Consider the following 15,581-nt stretch of genomic DNA (forward strand, 5'->3'; position numbering starts at 1 on the left):
TAAAAAAAAAAAAAAAAAAAAAAAAAAAGTGTGGTTGTAGTGGACATGTCATTTCCAGGTTCAAGTGTTTAGTAGTAGCTGAAACACAGTACAGCTTTCTTTTTTTACACAGTACAACAATTTTATCTCAGCAGAGAGCCTCTTCGATCAGTGGCATGGTAGATCATTCCTCATTCCTAAGGAGATTCGAATGTAGTGTGGAGAGGTTTGAGAGATGGGTTGTAATATTCTTAATAACTACAGTGGAAAGATATGCGTGTAGATTGTCAAATGTTTTAAACGTAGAAATTGTGCATGCAGTAAAAATAATTTTTAAAAAAATGTAGGAAAATTGCCATTAGTGTAACTCAATAGCAAGCATTTCTCTTCTCTCTCAGGAAGAGTCTTTTGATATAAAACAGGGTGTTCTCCATGGCAGTTTGCATGCTATTTTTCATTCTACAGTTCTTCACTCTTTCTCTAATGAAAACAAGTAGTTTGGTTTGGTTTTTAAAGAGCTACGTTATACCTATAATTATCCCAGTCATTTTCTATGTGGATTTTTAACTCTTTCAACTGGTCATTGCTTCATAGTTTCTGGGGTCGGAAGGGACCTGAGAAGATCATGTAGTCCGACCCCCTGCCATGGCAGGAAAGAGTACTGGGGTCAAACGACCCCAGCAAGGTGTTCATCTAACCTCTTCTTAAAAACCCCCAGGGTAGGAGCCTGCACCACCTCCCTTGGAAGTTGGTTCCAGACCCTAGCCGCCCTGACCGTGAAATAGCGCCTTCTGATGTCTAACCTAAATCTACCCTCTGCTAGCTTGTGACCGTTGTTCCTGGTCACTCCTGGCTGTGCTCGGGGGAACAGTGACTCCCCCAATGCCTTCTGATCCCCCCTGACCAGTTTGTAACAGGCCACAAGATCCCCCCTCAGCCTTCTCTTGTGGAGGCTGAACAGGTTCAGGTCCCATAGTCTCTCCTCATAGGGCCTGCCCTGCAGTCCCCTGATCATGCGAGTGGCCCTCCTCTGGACCCTCTCCATGCTGTCCACATCCCTCTTGAAGTGCGGGGCCCAGAACTGGACGCAGTACTCCAACTGCGGCCTGACCAGTGCCTCATAAAGGGGGAGGATCACCTCTCTGGACCTGCTCGATATGCATCTGTGGATGCATGACAAGGTACGGTTGGCCTTCCTAACTGCCTCCCCACACTGCCGACCCATGTTCATCTTGGAGTCAATGATGACTCCAAGATCTTTTTCCGCCTCCATGCTGACAAGAGGGGAGTTCTATGTATCTGTGACTCTTAATATTGATGAATCCCAAAGTTGGAGAATGTCTTCCTATGTGTCTCTATAAGCATATTAGCCCACAGTGCTTCTTACTGGGGTATTGGAGAGAGAATGCAGTAGAAACACACAAACTCTCTTTGCATGTACTACTGTCATGGTGTGCTAAAGTGCTTGACTTTAAATCAAGCTAACATGGTTACCACAGAAAAGAGCTAGCTATGCTTGGATAAAGTCAGATGGGATATATGATAGTCTGGCTCTTCTCCCTCACCCTGCCCTTCCTCACCCCCAAATCCATGTATACCAGGTACTGTTAACTATTAGTATTTTTTCTCCTAAAGTTTGTCCTTTGAGTGAACACTTCAGAAACAATGCTGAAGAAAAGTGTTTCTGAATAGATCCTTTTTCCCTATAATTTGTATTCTTGCTTCTGAGTGTATCCATAGATCATAGAAATCTCTTGATATGCCTTTTAATGTTACCTCTGTGACATTTAAGTGATTGTATCAAATAGCTGTAGATTGGCTGTTTTCAGTCAACCTCCAAACAAGTCACATACCGTGTACTCTACTAATGCACATCTGATAAGTACATAGCTCATTTAATTGCATAACAAGATGCTGGTTCACTTTTTAGCTCATTGCTTTCAACCACAGTAGGCAATTTTTTCCAGCTCTGGGCTCATACATCCTACCTCTAGTCTTGGGAAGGCACATCTTAGGACCTATCCTCAGCCAGCACTTCTCCCCTCAGCACAAGCTACAGGTTTCAGACCCCTAGTTTATAATGAACAGTTATTTACATATTGTTTAAGTACATAGGAAGTCTTTGTCCCACTGTTTCCTTCCCACCCCCTCCAATTTTCTGTAACTGGATACTTGATGAAACTTATAGGAGCCTTAATTTCGAGGCTTCTAAAGTAGCCTTGAACTGACAACATCCTGTCACTTTCAAGGCTGCTGTTGGAGACGTACGGCATTCTGTGAAACAAGATAAAGAACCTTAATGAAATGTAAAAACTTGAGGCCAGCTGTTCTGTAGTTAATGCAGGCATGGGCAAAATATGGCCCATGGGCTGGATCTGGCCTGCAGAGCAATTTTTGCTTGGGCCGTGGCATGTGCCCAGGCGTGCAGCAGGGCTGGGGCAGTTCGCCTGCCAGACTCCATTTCCCACAAGCCGCAGTAGTGGCGGCATCTCCCAGCCCCACTGCCTGGGCACCCTGGCATCTCCCTGGCATCTCCCAGCCCCACTGCCTGGGCACCCTGGCCCATCCGTCCCACACTCAACATCGGGGCAGGACCTGTGCAGACAGGGCAGTTGGCCAGGTAGCTGGGATGGGGCACAGGCTGTTGGGGAGCAGGATGGGCAGGTGGGGCTTGGGAGACTTGGGGATCTTGGGGTAGTGACAGCATGGGGCTGGGGCTAGGGTAGAGTCACAATGCGCTCAGTACATATCCCTACCCACAGAACCAGAGTTCTGCCCTGGTCCCATGCTGTCACCATCCCAAGGTCCCAGGGTCTCCAAGGAGACTGGTCAGGAGCCGTGTGGGCAGGACGTTCTGCCAGATAGATGCGATTGGAGTACCCTGCCTGCACAGCTTCTAGCCAGTCTCTAGGGAGACCCCTGGATCTTGGGGCAGTGACAATGTGGGGCCGGGCCACAGCAAAGCCACGATCTGTTCCCTGCAGGGTGGATAAAAATCAATGACTTAAAAAAATAAATAAATAAAAAAAATTGGCTTTTTCATTTAATACAATTTTTGGAGGTGTTTTTTGTTAAGATGCTTTTTTAAAAAAAAAAACAACTTAAAAAATAGTTCTAATTTAAGATACGTTAAAGCTCAAAGATATCCTCATGGAATAGGGATTGTAACTTCTAATTATACACTATTTGAGACAATATATTCATGTAACCTTTCTAGAAGTTTTATAAATGGGTCACAACAGGCCACAGACTATATTAGGGGCCCAATCTTATGAGTTTCCCAGAGGCTCCCCTATAAATTAGTGAAGATTAAAGAAAACCACTCTACCCAGTGGGACTTAGTGTTCAGTCTAGAACAGCGCTTCTCAACCTGTGGGTCGCGACCTAAAAGTGGGTCACGAGAACGTTTCTAAGGGTCACGAGCCTGTGCCAGAAAAGTGTGTGAAAGCATAGGTTTCCCCTTGCAGGCTGGCAACATTCCTGCATTTTCTCAGTGTTCCAGCCTGCAAGCGGCTGCTGGGGGCATGGCCAGGATGCAGCCAGGTATGGTTGTGGGAGCAGTCCAAGCAGTTGGATGAAGGTAGGGGAAATGCTGCCCTGCCACAGCCTTGGCACCCAGCCACAAGGGGGCGAGGGACTGCACCAGCTGTGGCAGGGCAGTAGGGGTGTGAGGTCACACGCCAGCATAGCCAGGGGGTATTGGTCAGGACAGGCCATTGATCTTGGCAAGTGGGTCCTGATGGGAAAAGGTTGAGAAGCACTGGTCCAGAAAATCCCATTAAGCATGTCTGTGATGCTTTGTTTCAGTTCTCAAACTGTTGATTTGTGTCTCCAGAGATCCATAGGCAGACAAGGTTCTTTAGGTAGATGTGGTATCTTTTATTAGACCAACTAAATAATTGGAAAAATTGTTCTTTGCAAGCTTTTGGACACAAACACCCTTCTTTAGGCATAAGGAGAGTTTGTTGTCTCCAGAGAGAACATTCTTGCTAACAGAAGTATATGGAGATGAGCTGTAACAGGCCTGATTACCCACCCATCAACCATATTGTCTCTCTGCCAGTTTGTGTACACACGGTCAAGCCCTTGCCTTTCTCTAAAAGTGCAAAATTTCAAGAAGTTAAATGAATAAAGGATATTGAACAAGAGTGCACCTTTTGAAGAAAACAATGGTTAAATCGAGGTTTCCTGACCAGCGATTTAAATCGTGATCTTAAATTGTGATTTAAATTGGTTTGCTTTAAATCAAATCCACCATGGTTCCCTGCATGCCCTTGTCCCTGGAACCTGCGCCTGGTCACAGGGGTGTGTGGGCAACAGATCGCAGCTCTGCCACAGGCCCCAGCTACATGCTGTCACCACCCCATGAACATGCCTTGTGACCCTGGCCTCGCCTGCCCCTCCTGCTCTTGAGCACTGCCAGCCTGCCTGCAACCTCATTCCCACAAGAGTTTTGGTGAGTTGTTGCATGGGGAGGAGTGGGTGCTGAGCTGGCCCACAACACCTCAGATAATTGTCTGCACCTGAACTAATGAGTGTTATTGATGTTGAGTTTGGGTAAGTGCAGACTTAGGGTAAATGCATAGTCTTTTTGCACTTAAATAGAGTAGTGTTATAGTGTTTCAGAAAGGTCAGAAGCATAACTTAATAAACTTTAGACTCATAACTTAGTCAGCTCTGCAATAGATAGGATATCACAGTGTCTCAGGACATTTCTCTTCACATCAAAATTTACACTTGTTTAATGCTCTTTGACTTTTGGTAAAAAGTTCACTGTCCTTGTAGCGTTTTTTTCTGTTGGTGCCACAACATTAATTACATTAATTCATATGAGGCTAGGTCTTAAAATGGCTTCTGTTCAGTTAATTTAGGGATGTTTGGGGTTTTCTGGATGGAGTGTGGGTCCCCAGTACATAGTATAATAGCCAGTCCTATGTAAGGGTTATCTTTACATAGATTTCATAGACCTTAGGGCTGGAAGGAACCTCAGAAGATCAAGTCCAGCCCCCTGCCTGAAGGGCAGGAAGTCAGCTGGGGTCATAGGATCCCAGCAAGATAAGCATCCAATTTACTCTTGAAGGTGTTCAGTGTAGGTGCTTGAACCACCTCCGATGGCATGCTGCTCCAGGCCTTGGGGGCTCAGACAGTAAAGAAATTCTTCCTTACTCAGACAGTAAAGGATTCTTCCTTACGTCCAGCCTGAAACAGTCTTGAAGGAGTTTATAACCGTTCAGCCTCGTCATCCATCCCTTGGTGTGCTCTGGTGAACAAATGTTCCCCCAGAAACTGGTGGTCACCCCTGATAAACTTGTAGGTGGCCATCAGATCACCCCTGAGTCTGCGCTTTTCCAGGCTAAAGAGCCTCATGGCTCTCAGCCTGTCATTGCAAGGTCTGTTTTCCTGACTTCTGATCATGGGCGTGGCTCTTCTCTGCACTCTCTCAAGCTTCTCCACATCCTTTTTGAATTGTGGAGCCCAAAACTGGACGCAGTACTCCAGCTGCAGCCTCACCGAGGCCGAGTACAAGGGGAGAATGACGTCCCGGGATTTGCTTGAGAGGCATCTATGGATGCAAGCCAGCTTTTTGGTTGCTTTACTAGCCACAGCATCACATTGCAGGCTCATGTTCATCTTGTGGTCAACCATGACCCCCAAGTCTCTTTCTTCCGTAATGCTAGCCAGCGTAGCACTGCTGAGCCTATAAGCATGCTGCAGGTTTTTCCTCCCAAGGTGGAGAACCTTGCATTTTTCTGTGTTAAACACCATCAGGTTCTCATCCGCCCATTTGCTGAGCCTGTCCAGGTCAGCCTGGATCGCCCTTCTGTCTTCTGGTGTGGATGCTTTGCCCCAAAGTTTGGTGTCATCGGCGAACTTGGCCACTCTGCTCCTTACTCCAACGTCCACATCATTAATGAAGATGTTGAACAATATGGGTCCAAGGACAGAGCCTTGGGGGGGACCCCACTCATCACAGGACACCATGATGAGCGACTTCCATCAATTACTACCCTCTGGGTCCGACCACAGAGCCAATTTCCCAGCCAGCGGATCATGGTAGACCGAAGGCCACAATTTAAATTACTATAGAAGATGACTTGCTATGCATCTCAGACTTGCATGTTTCCTGTGGATGACGTTATCCACATCTTCAAAATTATTTACTTCGATGTAATCTTGATGTAAGCATGGTTCATAAAAAAAAAAAAATAAGTAAATACAACATTTTCTGAAAAGCTGTTGCAGTAGGGCTGTGCAAAATTTCGCCCAGTGTTTCGTTTCGATGCGTTTCGAGCTTGAAACAGTAAAATTGTTTCAAAGGCTTTTGTTTTGTTTCAGCTTTCAAATGAAACAAGGGCACTCCAAAACATTTCAGGTTTTGAAACCAGACTTACTTGGCTTCAGTGCTGGTCCCAGCTGGCAGCAGCAGCCTCCTGTCATCCGGTAGGCCAATCAGGGGCCCTCCCACACCCCCAGGAGGGCTGCAGAGCTGTGCTGAACTCCTCCCGGGTGTACAGGCCCCCAGTCGGCCTGCCAGATGACAGGAGGCTGCTGCTGCCAGCTGGGACTGGCACTGGGCACGGCCCACACCCAGCACCAAGAAGATCGGTGCTTCTGCTGGCCCCAGCCAGCAGCAGGAGCCTCCTGTCATCTGGCAGGCAGATCGGGGACCGACACCCCCAGGGGGAGTCCGGCACAGCCCCTGCAGCACTCCCAGGGGTGCAGGCAAGCCCCTGATCTGTCTGCTGGATCACAGGAGGCTGCTGCTGCTGCTGGCTGGGGCCAGTGGCAGTACCGATCTTCCTGGCACGGGCTGTGCCCAGTGCCAGTCCCAGCCGGCAGCACCAGCTTCCTGTGATCCGGCAGGCCGATCAGGGACGGTCCCCCGCATCCCCAGGAGGGCTGCAGGGGCTGTACCGGACCCCTCACATGAGTGCGGCCCCTGATCGGCCTGCCGGATCACAGGGGGCTGGTGCTGCCAGCTGGGGCCAGTGGCAGCACTGATCTTCCCGGTGCTGGGTGCGGAGTAATCTATGGGCGAAATGTCAAAACAGTTTCGATGAAATGAAACAGAACAGTGCTTTCGAAACGAAACACTGTTCCGGTCAAAACAGAAGTCAAAGTGGAATGGTGCTGTTTCGCACAGCCCTACGTTGCAGCTCTAATTCTGCTATCAAAATTAATAATTTATAAGTGGTTCGTTGTTTATAGAAAAATGGGTGCGAATAAACTTTTAGAGTAAGTTTTGAGGGAGTTCATTTCAAAGAGGCTTAAAAAGATGTTAGAGATGACTTTTTAAAAAAGAGTTTTGAGATTTGTTAATACCAGTAACACACGTGACCTGTATTTAACAGGGACTGTTTATCGCCTATAAATTCTAGAATTTATATCAGTTATAGATCAGCTTTTTAGAAAGAGCACTACTTGCTCTGTGGGGTTAATCTTATTTAGAAGCTTTCTTAGTTAAAGTAAGGAATCCTTCAGTCAATTGGAAGATGGAAAACCATTAACCCTTGAATATTCTTAACTTTCATTGGCAAGCAGTAATAATGAAAATAAACTGATTATCTTGGATGTCCTATTTTCCCAAATAGCTGTTACTTTAGTTTGTACTAAACCTTAATTTAGTTCTTGGCCATCTTCAAAACCTTCTGGACATTCATCTTTAAAAATGATTTCTCTGTCAAATAGACCTTTCAGGAGTCACTTGAAGAAGAGCGAGAGAGCAAGAAGAAGAAGCATTGTAGCCCGCAGAAAAACCGTTCGGAGTCTAATGAGCAGAGGTTAGTATTTGATTTGGTCACGAGAAGTTCAAATCTTCCTTTTGCTTGTTGGCAGGCTGTTTTTGAAGCTGAATTTTCACCTCTTGGAACAGCCATTACACTTAACGTGGGTATTTCTTCCCCTTTCTACCTGCTATGAACTACTGTACTTCATCTGTGACATGGAGTAGCCATGAGGTAGAATTTGTTTTTCTCTGAGAACATAATGGTGTGCGAGTGACTGAAGATATAGAAGTCTTGTCAGTCTTATTTTCTTTTTTTGTTTTTTGGGTAGTGTGTTAATTTTTACATGCAACATTATCAGCTTTTCCAGAAGTTTATTGTTTTGTGCTTTTATTGCTGTCCATTTCTCCTTTTACCCTCCCAAATTCTTCTTGTATTTTCCTCCCTTCAGTTTTACAAATAGCCTAATTTTGAAAACCCTTATTTTCTGGGTAGTATGGCTGGATGCTGTCTCAGATATGATTGTCACTAAGTTGGGTGTGAGGAGAGACATGATGGACCTTTAATGACTCCAGATTTGATCAAGGGCTTGTTTTTCCTCTTCATATGCATATTTTATAGAACCAGAGAGAAGAAGAGAGATGATGGTAAATGGAGGGATTATGACCGATACTACGATCGGAATGACTTATACAGAGACAAATATGATTGGCGAAGAGGCAGGAGTAAGAGTCGTAGTAAAAGCAGAGGGTTAAGTCGAAGTCGCAGTCGCAGCAGGGGTAGAAGCAAAGACCGAGAGGCAAACCGAACTATCGGTAAGGAGTAAAAGTATTGTTGCAGTGATTTATTGTAATATGAATAGAAATTGGACATCTTTTAAACGTTTCACACTGCTCACTAAAGAACTGTCTGGGAGGTGTAGATGCATAAAGCAATTAAGGAGCTGCTCTTCGGAGTTGTATAGCTAAGGGAATTAATTTTTTTTATAAACTCTATTTTAATTTATTCACAGGTGTATTCCAGTAGATATGTGCCCTTGGTATTTTTGTGCTGTGGATAAACAATAGTAAGCTTTGTCAACAGAGATGCTGGTATCTTTTGGGGAAGATGTACTAACCTTGATTTGGTCCTGTAAATTGTTCCCATTTTGGGGGGAAGATTTTTCTCTCGTTAAATGGAATACTGGTATCCTGTGATCCACTGGCCTCTGGCAGGGAATCCAGAAACTGAAGTGATTGACCAAATGAAGAGTAATGGATTTTGGGGCAATTTTCCATATAATGGTATCTTTTTGTTGTTGTTGTTGGAGGAAAGAGATGTTTTACTTTACAATTAAGGGAAATGGGTTGGGGAAGGAACTGAGGCAAGGGAATTGTTTGTGCCTTTTTTTTCTTTAATGAAAACCTCTGATGCATTGGCTGTGGATCTGCTTCTAGTATTAAGAAATCTAATCTTGCAAGAACAGCTACCATATAGAACATAGATTGAAGGACTGTTTTTCTTTTCTTTTTATTATGGTGTGTGGTTCATTAACTATCTAGGCATTCCATTATTTGCAAGGCTCTGATGCACTGAACAAAAGTATGAAAACTAACCTGATTTATTTTGCTTCATTGTTGTTGTTAAAGCTGAGCACAGAGAGAGATCCAAATTCAAGAGTGAAAGGAACGATGTGGAGAGCTCATATAACCCAGTGTCTTTGTCGCCCAGTAACTCTACTGAACAGTATTCATCTGCACAGTCTATTCCCAGTGCTGTTACTGTGATTGCACCTGCCCACCATCTTGAAAACACAACAGAGAGCTGGTCAAATTATTATAACAATCATAACGCTCCTAATTCATTTGGTAGAAACCCTCCACCTAAGAGAAGGTGTCGAGATTATGATGGTAAGGTTCTTAGTATATCTTCCACCTTCTTCCTAGTGCCTTATTTCTTACCTCTCCTATGTAATATTTTGTGACTGGGAGCAGGTGTGTGTGTGTGTTTGTATGTATATAATTTTTTTTGCTGCAGGTGGGCAGCAAATTATGTTTAGGGGTACGTGGGGCATCTTGCTCGTAGGTTACAGGTTCATAAATGCATTCTTACTATTGGGGAAGATTTAATTTTGCTGGAAACCATTGCTTAAAATCTGATGACTTTCTGACACTGGCTGGGGACAGATGAAGTTTGCTTGCAATTCTGGGTTCATGGCTTGGCAAATACTTCAGTCAGAAGCAATTCTTCAGAAGAATATATAGTGTATGCTTGACACAAACCAGGTGGTATTTCTCTGCTTTCTGTCACAGAGCATATAAAATGTTCATGCTGATGTCAAAAGAGTTGAGATTATTTGCCTCTGTGCTAATTATTTCATTTTAAATTCTAGTGTGGACTTCTTTTGTTTCATGATATAATATTGATTCAGAAATATATTAACTTAATGTATCTCTTGTTTAGTAACAACATACCAATGCCTAGACAATTCTTATAGTAATCGCTGTTCAAATGGACAAAGGGTAACAGAATTACTGTCTTTACAGAGCGAGGATTTTGTGTCCTTGGTGACCTTTGCCAGTTTGATCATGGAAATGACCCTTTGGTAGTAGATGAAGTTTCATTGCCAAGCATGATTCCTTTTCCACCACCACCCCCAGGACTTCCTCCTCCTGGCATGCTAATGCCTCCTATGCCAGGCCCTGCTCACAATATGAGAATGCCAGTTCCACAAGCACATCCACAGCCTCCACCTCCTGTTGTGCTCCCTGTACCAAGTAAGTTAAAGCTTGAAAGTCTTTCTGTATTACTTTAAAAAAAAAAATATATGGTACTAGTTTGAACTGAAGTGAGCTGAAAAGAACCCAAGAAAATGGGATGCTTTAAACACAAAAATGCTTACTTGTTCACAAAAGGTTTCTTTTCTGTGTAGTTCTTGTCTGAGAACAGTAGTCTAAACAGTTCAGTTATGATTTCTTGCCACTGTGGTCTTGCACTGAGCAAGATTTTTTTTCCCTTGGTGAAATTGAAGAAGAAGCTGCTGTACCAAATATAAGCCCTCACAATAACTGATTATTTCCATGGGAAAAAATTACCTTTTAGCATTAAGCTTTCTTTGGGTGGGGGTGGGGAGAGAGAAATAACCAAACTGTGGCATCATATGTTGAATGTTTGGGGCTTTTTTTTACATTGAAACCAGATTACAGCTTTTTTTTAAATCTTAAACTTTGTAAATGTATACAAGGGTAATTCTATCCCTAGTATCTCTTTCTTTCTCTTCTGGTGTTATAGGACCACCTTTAACACAGTCAAGTCTCATAAATAATCGTGACCAGCCCGGGACAAGTACAGTACCCAATCTGGCACCAGTGGGAGCAAGACTACCTCCTCCTTTACCCCACAACCTACTGTACACAGTATCTGAACGTAAGAAAACAACCTTTTAGTATGCTTGGAATGAAGTGAAATTAAAATATGCCTTCTGTTGCATAGAGATAATTATCCAAACTGAAAGTGGCCAGTCTGACTTTTTTTTCTTTTTGTATACCATACTTCCATGCATTGTGCAAAAGATGATTGCATCACATAACTGTTCAAAGAATAGTATTTAAGGGGAGTTTTATTTAGGCATTACCTACTCGTACCAGTGCAACCGTGGCTTGAGCCAAGGGAAGTGAGTTTTGCACCTTCAAGGAATATGAATAACCTGAGTGAGGGGATTAAATTTGTCGGTCTTAATGTTGTTTTCATAGATTTTACTTAAATCTACACTTAAACTTAAGATTGAGAAATACAAAGTGGCCAGTCTCCTTATTGCAAAGCTCCCTTGAAAGCCCATGCTCCTTATTATTACAGCACATTTTCATTTGTTATGTGTAAAATGCATACTGGTATCAAAGTAGACTACAATACATTGTAAACCACAAGTCAAGTAGACCAAATACATTGGTAATTCTGAGCAGGATAGAAAGAAAAGACTTCAGTTATGTTGTTTAATCATTATTCTACAAAAGATCAGAGGATGTGTCAGTCTTCTATGTATCTCTTACTTGTGTAGGATGCTTGAAAGCAGGTATCTGATCATTAGCTAACCACAAACCATTAAGCTAAAGCTAGCATCAGCTACGAAGTCTGTTGGTATTTCCACGTTTTGTAATCTTTCTAACTTTTTTATATCCATTTTTAATTATTTTTTTAACAGTCAAACATAGGGTTTTTGTTTTTTTGTTTTTTTTTTTTTTTTATGCGAGTGTTTTAGGACCTTGTTCAAAGTCTCTCCAGTTCAGCCTGCAAGTGATTCTCCTTGTTCTGAAGGGCATATAAGTGACCAGTTCACTTGATTACCTTGTTGAAACCTTTGTTCATTTGTCTGCAAATTCTTGTGGCTTATGCCGTGCACTCCCTCCCTCTCCCCCCAAGATATGTCCTTCAGGTACAGGGTTTCTTTTCATGATTGATGAGTCTGTCTTAATTCATAGGATATTATTGAGGCTGGGACACTACATAATTCTGCTGTCCAAGACATTCTTGGAAACCGTCATGTCATACTCTTGAATTATTGCTGTTATTAGACCAGCCACTGATTTGTTCTCTTGCAGTCATATGTGAAAAATCAAATGAACTGTGGGACAATTCACATGTGCTTAATGGCGTCCCTCAGCAGAATCCAGAGCTAACTTTCTTTCTTTTTCAAACATCCAAGTCACTCTTGCTTATTCTGTGACAATATATTTTAGAGCTTATAGTGCAAGTGAGGCGTATTCTCAGCAAAATGAGAAATGGGCTTTATAAGCACACTTAATGTTGAACTAATCGCTCCACTTTAGTAATTAGCCTTCTAGGCTGCACAGTGATAACTGGAGGCTTTCCAGTAGTTTACTCGAGTCTAGTTTTGTGTGTGTATTTCCTTTATAGATTTGGTAGAGGGGGACACATCCCTGAGCTGAGCTTTAGGACAGACTTTATTATTTCTCCAACTTAGTTTTTCTTACCTACTAATGTCTATCCCTCCCCTTATGTCTTACTGGAATCAAACTGCTAATCGCAAGTTAAATTATCTTTACTGGCTGCTTTAGCAGGTAAATATCCTTAAAGAAAAAGTAAACCATCCAGTATTTCAACTTCCTTTGGCAGACTTATTTTAATGTGGTCCATGTGCTCATGCGCTGTCTGTGAAACAAAATCGCTGCCCCTAGGAAAGAAGACTGTACAAACATTGTTGGAGTATAACATTATCAATTATTACTTGCAAACATGTACTGAGACTTAATATCCTTTTGTTCTCTTTGAGACAGTGGAACACAATCGAATTTGGTGAAATGTGCTATGTATGTATGGAAGTGCCATTTTATTCTACATTAAAAACAACTCTTGTGGTTTAAATTTTCCTTTAATTTCTGAACTAACAGTTAACCAGAAAAATGCATGAAGTATTGATGCATACACTTTATCAGCCACAGTGACAAATGACATGAACAAACAAATACAGAAAAGTTCAGTAGCATTATTCAAGTACTCTAGATGTCAGACTGTGAACATTGCCCATACAACCAACCTAGAACTTCTGAATTACTTGGAAACCCCTTTTATTTCTATCTTTTGATTCTTTATAGATACATATGAGCCAGATGGTTATAACCCAGAAGCTCCTAGTATTACTGGTGCAGGTAGATCTCAGTACCGACAGTTCTTTACAAGGACACAGACACAACGTCCAAATCTGATTGGCCTAACGTCTGGAGAGATGGATACAAATCCACGAGGTAAGAGAGTATCTTGACACTTGTGAATGAATGTGTTTTTCATCATCAGAGCCAAATCAGCGATCACTTCCTTTTCTTTGTTCCCAGCTGAATCTTGTAGTGTGAGCTACTGAATTAACGTTCTGAAATACTTCTACAAATTTTAATATACAGATCTTTATGATTGTAGAAAATAGTTTTTGCTTATTAACCTGAGCATTTAAAAAGCAAAATAGTCCTGTTGCTTAAAACAGATGATTTGCTGTTGTGTAGGCAAATGCATATTACCAGTCTGTTTTCCTTTTAATCCCAAAGTGTGTTCAATGAGTGCACAGTTCATATGTGAGGTGAGATGGTACAGAAAATAGGCTCTGTGCCCTCAGTTGTCCTAGCATTACTACCCATCATGGCAAGCATACTGAAAGTTGCTTTAATTTACTAAAGGTTTGTTTTAGTAATTGGGAACACAGGTCCTTTATCCAGGGCATCTCCTTTCTACCTCAACTGCCATAAGGGTTGGGATGAGGAAATTGCTATGGTTGGTTATTTTTGCATAAGACTCTGACTTTTATTGTAAGCCACGTATGTTAGTTTCCCCAGACTCTTGCATCTTTTTGCACATGGAACACTTATCTGCATTTTATTTGGTTGATGAGCTCATAATTTAAGCCACTAGAGGGGTCAGTCTCCTTGGTAGGCATGCCACAATTAAGTCCCACACCTTGCCCAAGTGCTACTGGTGTTCTTTCTTTCCCCAATCTGCTGCTTTGCTGCCTGTTCCCTCCCCAGTCTGTTGCTGTGTCCCACAGAGGGACTGCCTGTGCCACTTGGGACATGTGCACGGCAGGTTGGCCACCCATGGTCTAAGTAACAACTTCAATATCCTGTATGAAAAAATGAATTAAAATGCACTATGTTGAACCATGCACTGTTAGCATAGACTTTCACAATGAGAAAAACTTGATTATGGTATTTGAATTCTAAGTAGTAAACATTAAAGACTGTTTGTAAGAACTGATGCCCCCCTCCACCCCCAAACCAGATAAGAAATAGTCTTTGTGTGGAATCTAATATTGCAGTTTTCTAGATAGTAGATGCTATGAATACAATTAGGTTTATGGTATCCATAAATGCAAAATGAGGGCTTCATCACAAGCTCTACCATTCTGCATTCTTGAAGAGTGAATTCCAGCAAATAACAGGGAAAGCAATACTATTGTAGGCCAGTTCGTGTTAGTGCCTTTTTTGTTTGCCAAACTTGTACATAGACCTAGGATTTTTCACAGTGTGTCCTTTATTTTTGATGAACATACTTAGGTGTTACAGATGTCTCTGGTCCTTGTGAAAGCTATACGTAAATGATCAGTTCTGTACGCTGTTTTTGTCATATGTAAAAATGATAAGAGACCAGTGAAGATACATATCTAAGTAGTATGCAAATAGATATTGGAGAAATGATCCTAACCTTCCCAGTTCTCTTAAATGCATCTAAAACTGATTTGTTAGGTATTAACGTTCCTGTATTCCTCCCCTGCCCTTCTGTTTTGATCCTTTAGCTCAAGAATAATTTGTCAAGAGAAATTATAATCTGAAGGATTGTCTACAAACAGGCTGTAACAACAGACTCTCTCCATAGATTGACTTAAGCCTAGCATAATGGAACCTGTAGCCGAGCCTGTTTGTTGCCTCTTGCAACCTTATCTTCAAAGCCAGCATTAATCTGAGAGGCAGGGAGAATCAGTAGGGCTGTGCAAAGCTTCAGTAGCTGTTTCGATATGGAAACCAAATCTTTGAATCCAAATCAAATCGAGAGACCAAAGCTCTGGATGATTCAAAGCATTTCAGAGATTTGGCCATAAACTAAAAAGGTAGCTGACAACTGCCTCCAGCTGGTAAATCTGTTGGGGTTGGGGGAGGTGTGGATTGGGGCTGGGACAAGCTGCCCAGGCAGGGCAGGGGGGTGCATTACTCAAGTAGGGGGGAGGAGGGGCACGCAGTGCAAGTGCTGGGAGTGGGGCCTGTGCCCTGCTGCCATGTGGAGCAAGCTGCACCTGCATCATGCCGTCCCCCTGCACCATGGCAGCTGGGCAAGCGGTAGCAGGGCAGAGGCAGGCTCCACCCTCCCAGCACTTCTTTTAATTTAAAAAAAAAAAAAAAA

General features: G+C 42.7%; 1 protein-coding gene across 1 annotated transcript in view; it reads left to right on the forward strand.

Moving 5' to 3' along the window:
• RBM27 (RNA binding motif protein 27) overlaps positions 1-15,581 on the forward strand; it is a 33,149-nt gene that overhangs the window by 6,019 nt on the left and 11,549 nt on the right. Inside the window, exons 4-9 of the mRNA XM_019506373.1 lie at positions 7,669-7,760; positions 8,325-8,518; positions 9,332-9,592; positions 10,229-10,459; positions 10,974-11,108; positions 13,295-13,444. Coding sequence (XP_019361918.1) covers positions 7,669-7,760; positions 8,325-8,518; positions 9,332-9,592; positions 10,229-10,459; positions 10,974-11,108; positions 13,295-13,444 — 1,063 coding nt within the window. The remainder of the gene's footprint in view (positions 1-7,668; positions 7,761-8,324; positions 8,519-9,331; positions 9,593-10,228; positions 10,460-10,973; positions 11,109-13,294; positions 13,445-15,581) is intronic.

This window comes from Gavialis gangeticus, unplaced genomic scaffold, assembly GCF_001723915.1.
Source record: "Gavialis gangeticus isolate Ggan-Ray unplaced genomic scaffold, GavGan_comp1, whole genome shotgun sequence".
Lineage (NCBI taxonomy): Eukaryota > Metazoa > Chordata > Crocodylia > Gavialidae > Gavialis > Gavialis gangeticus.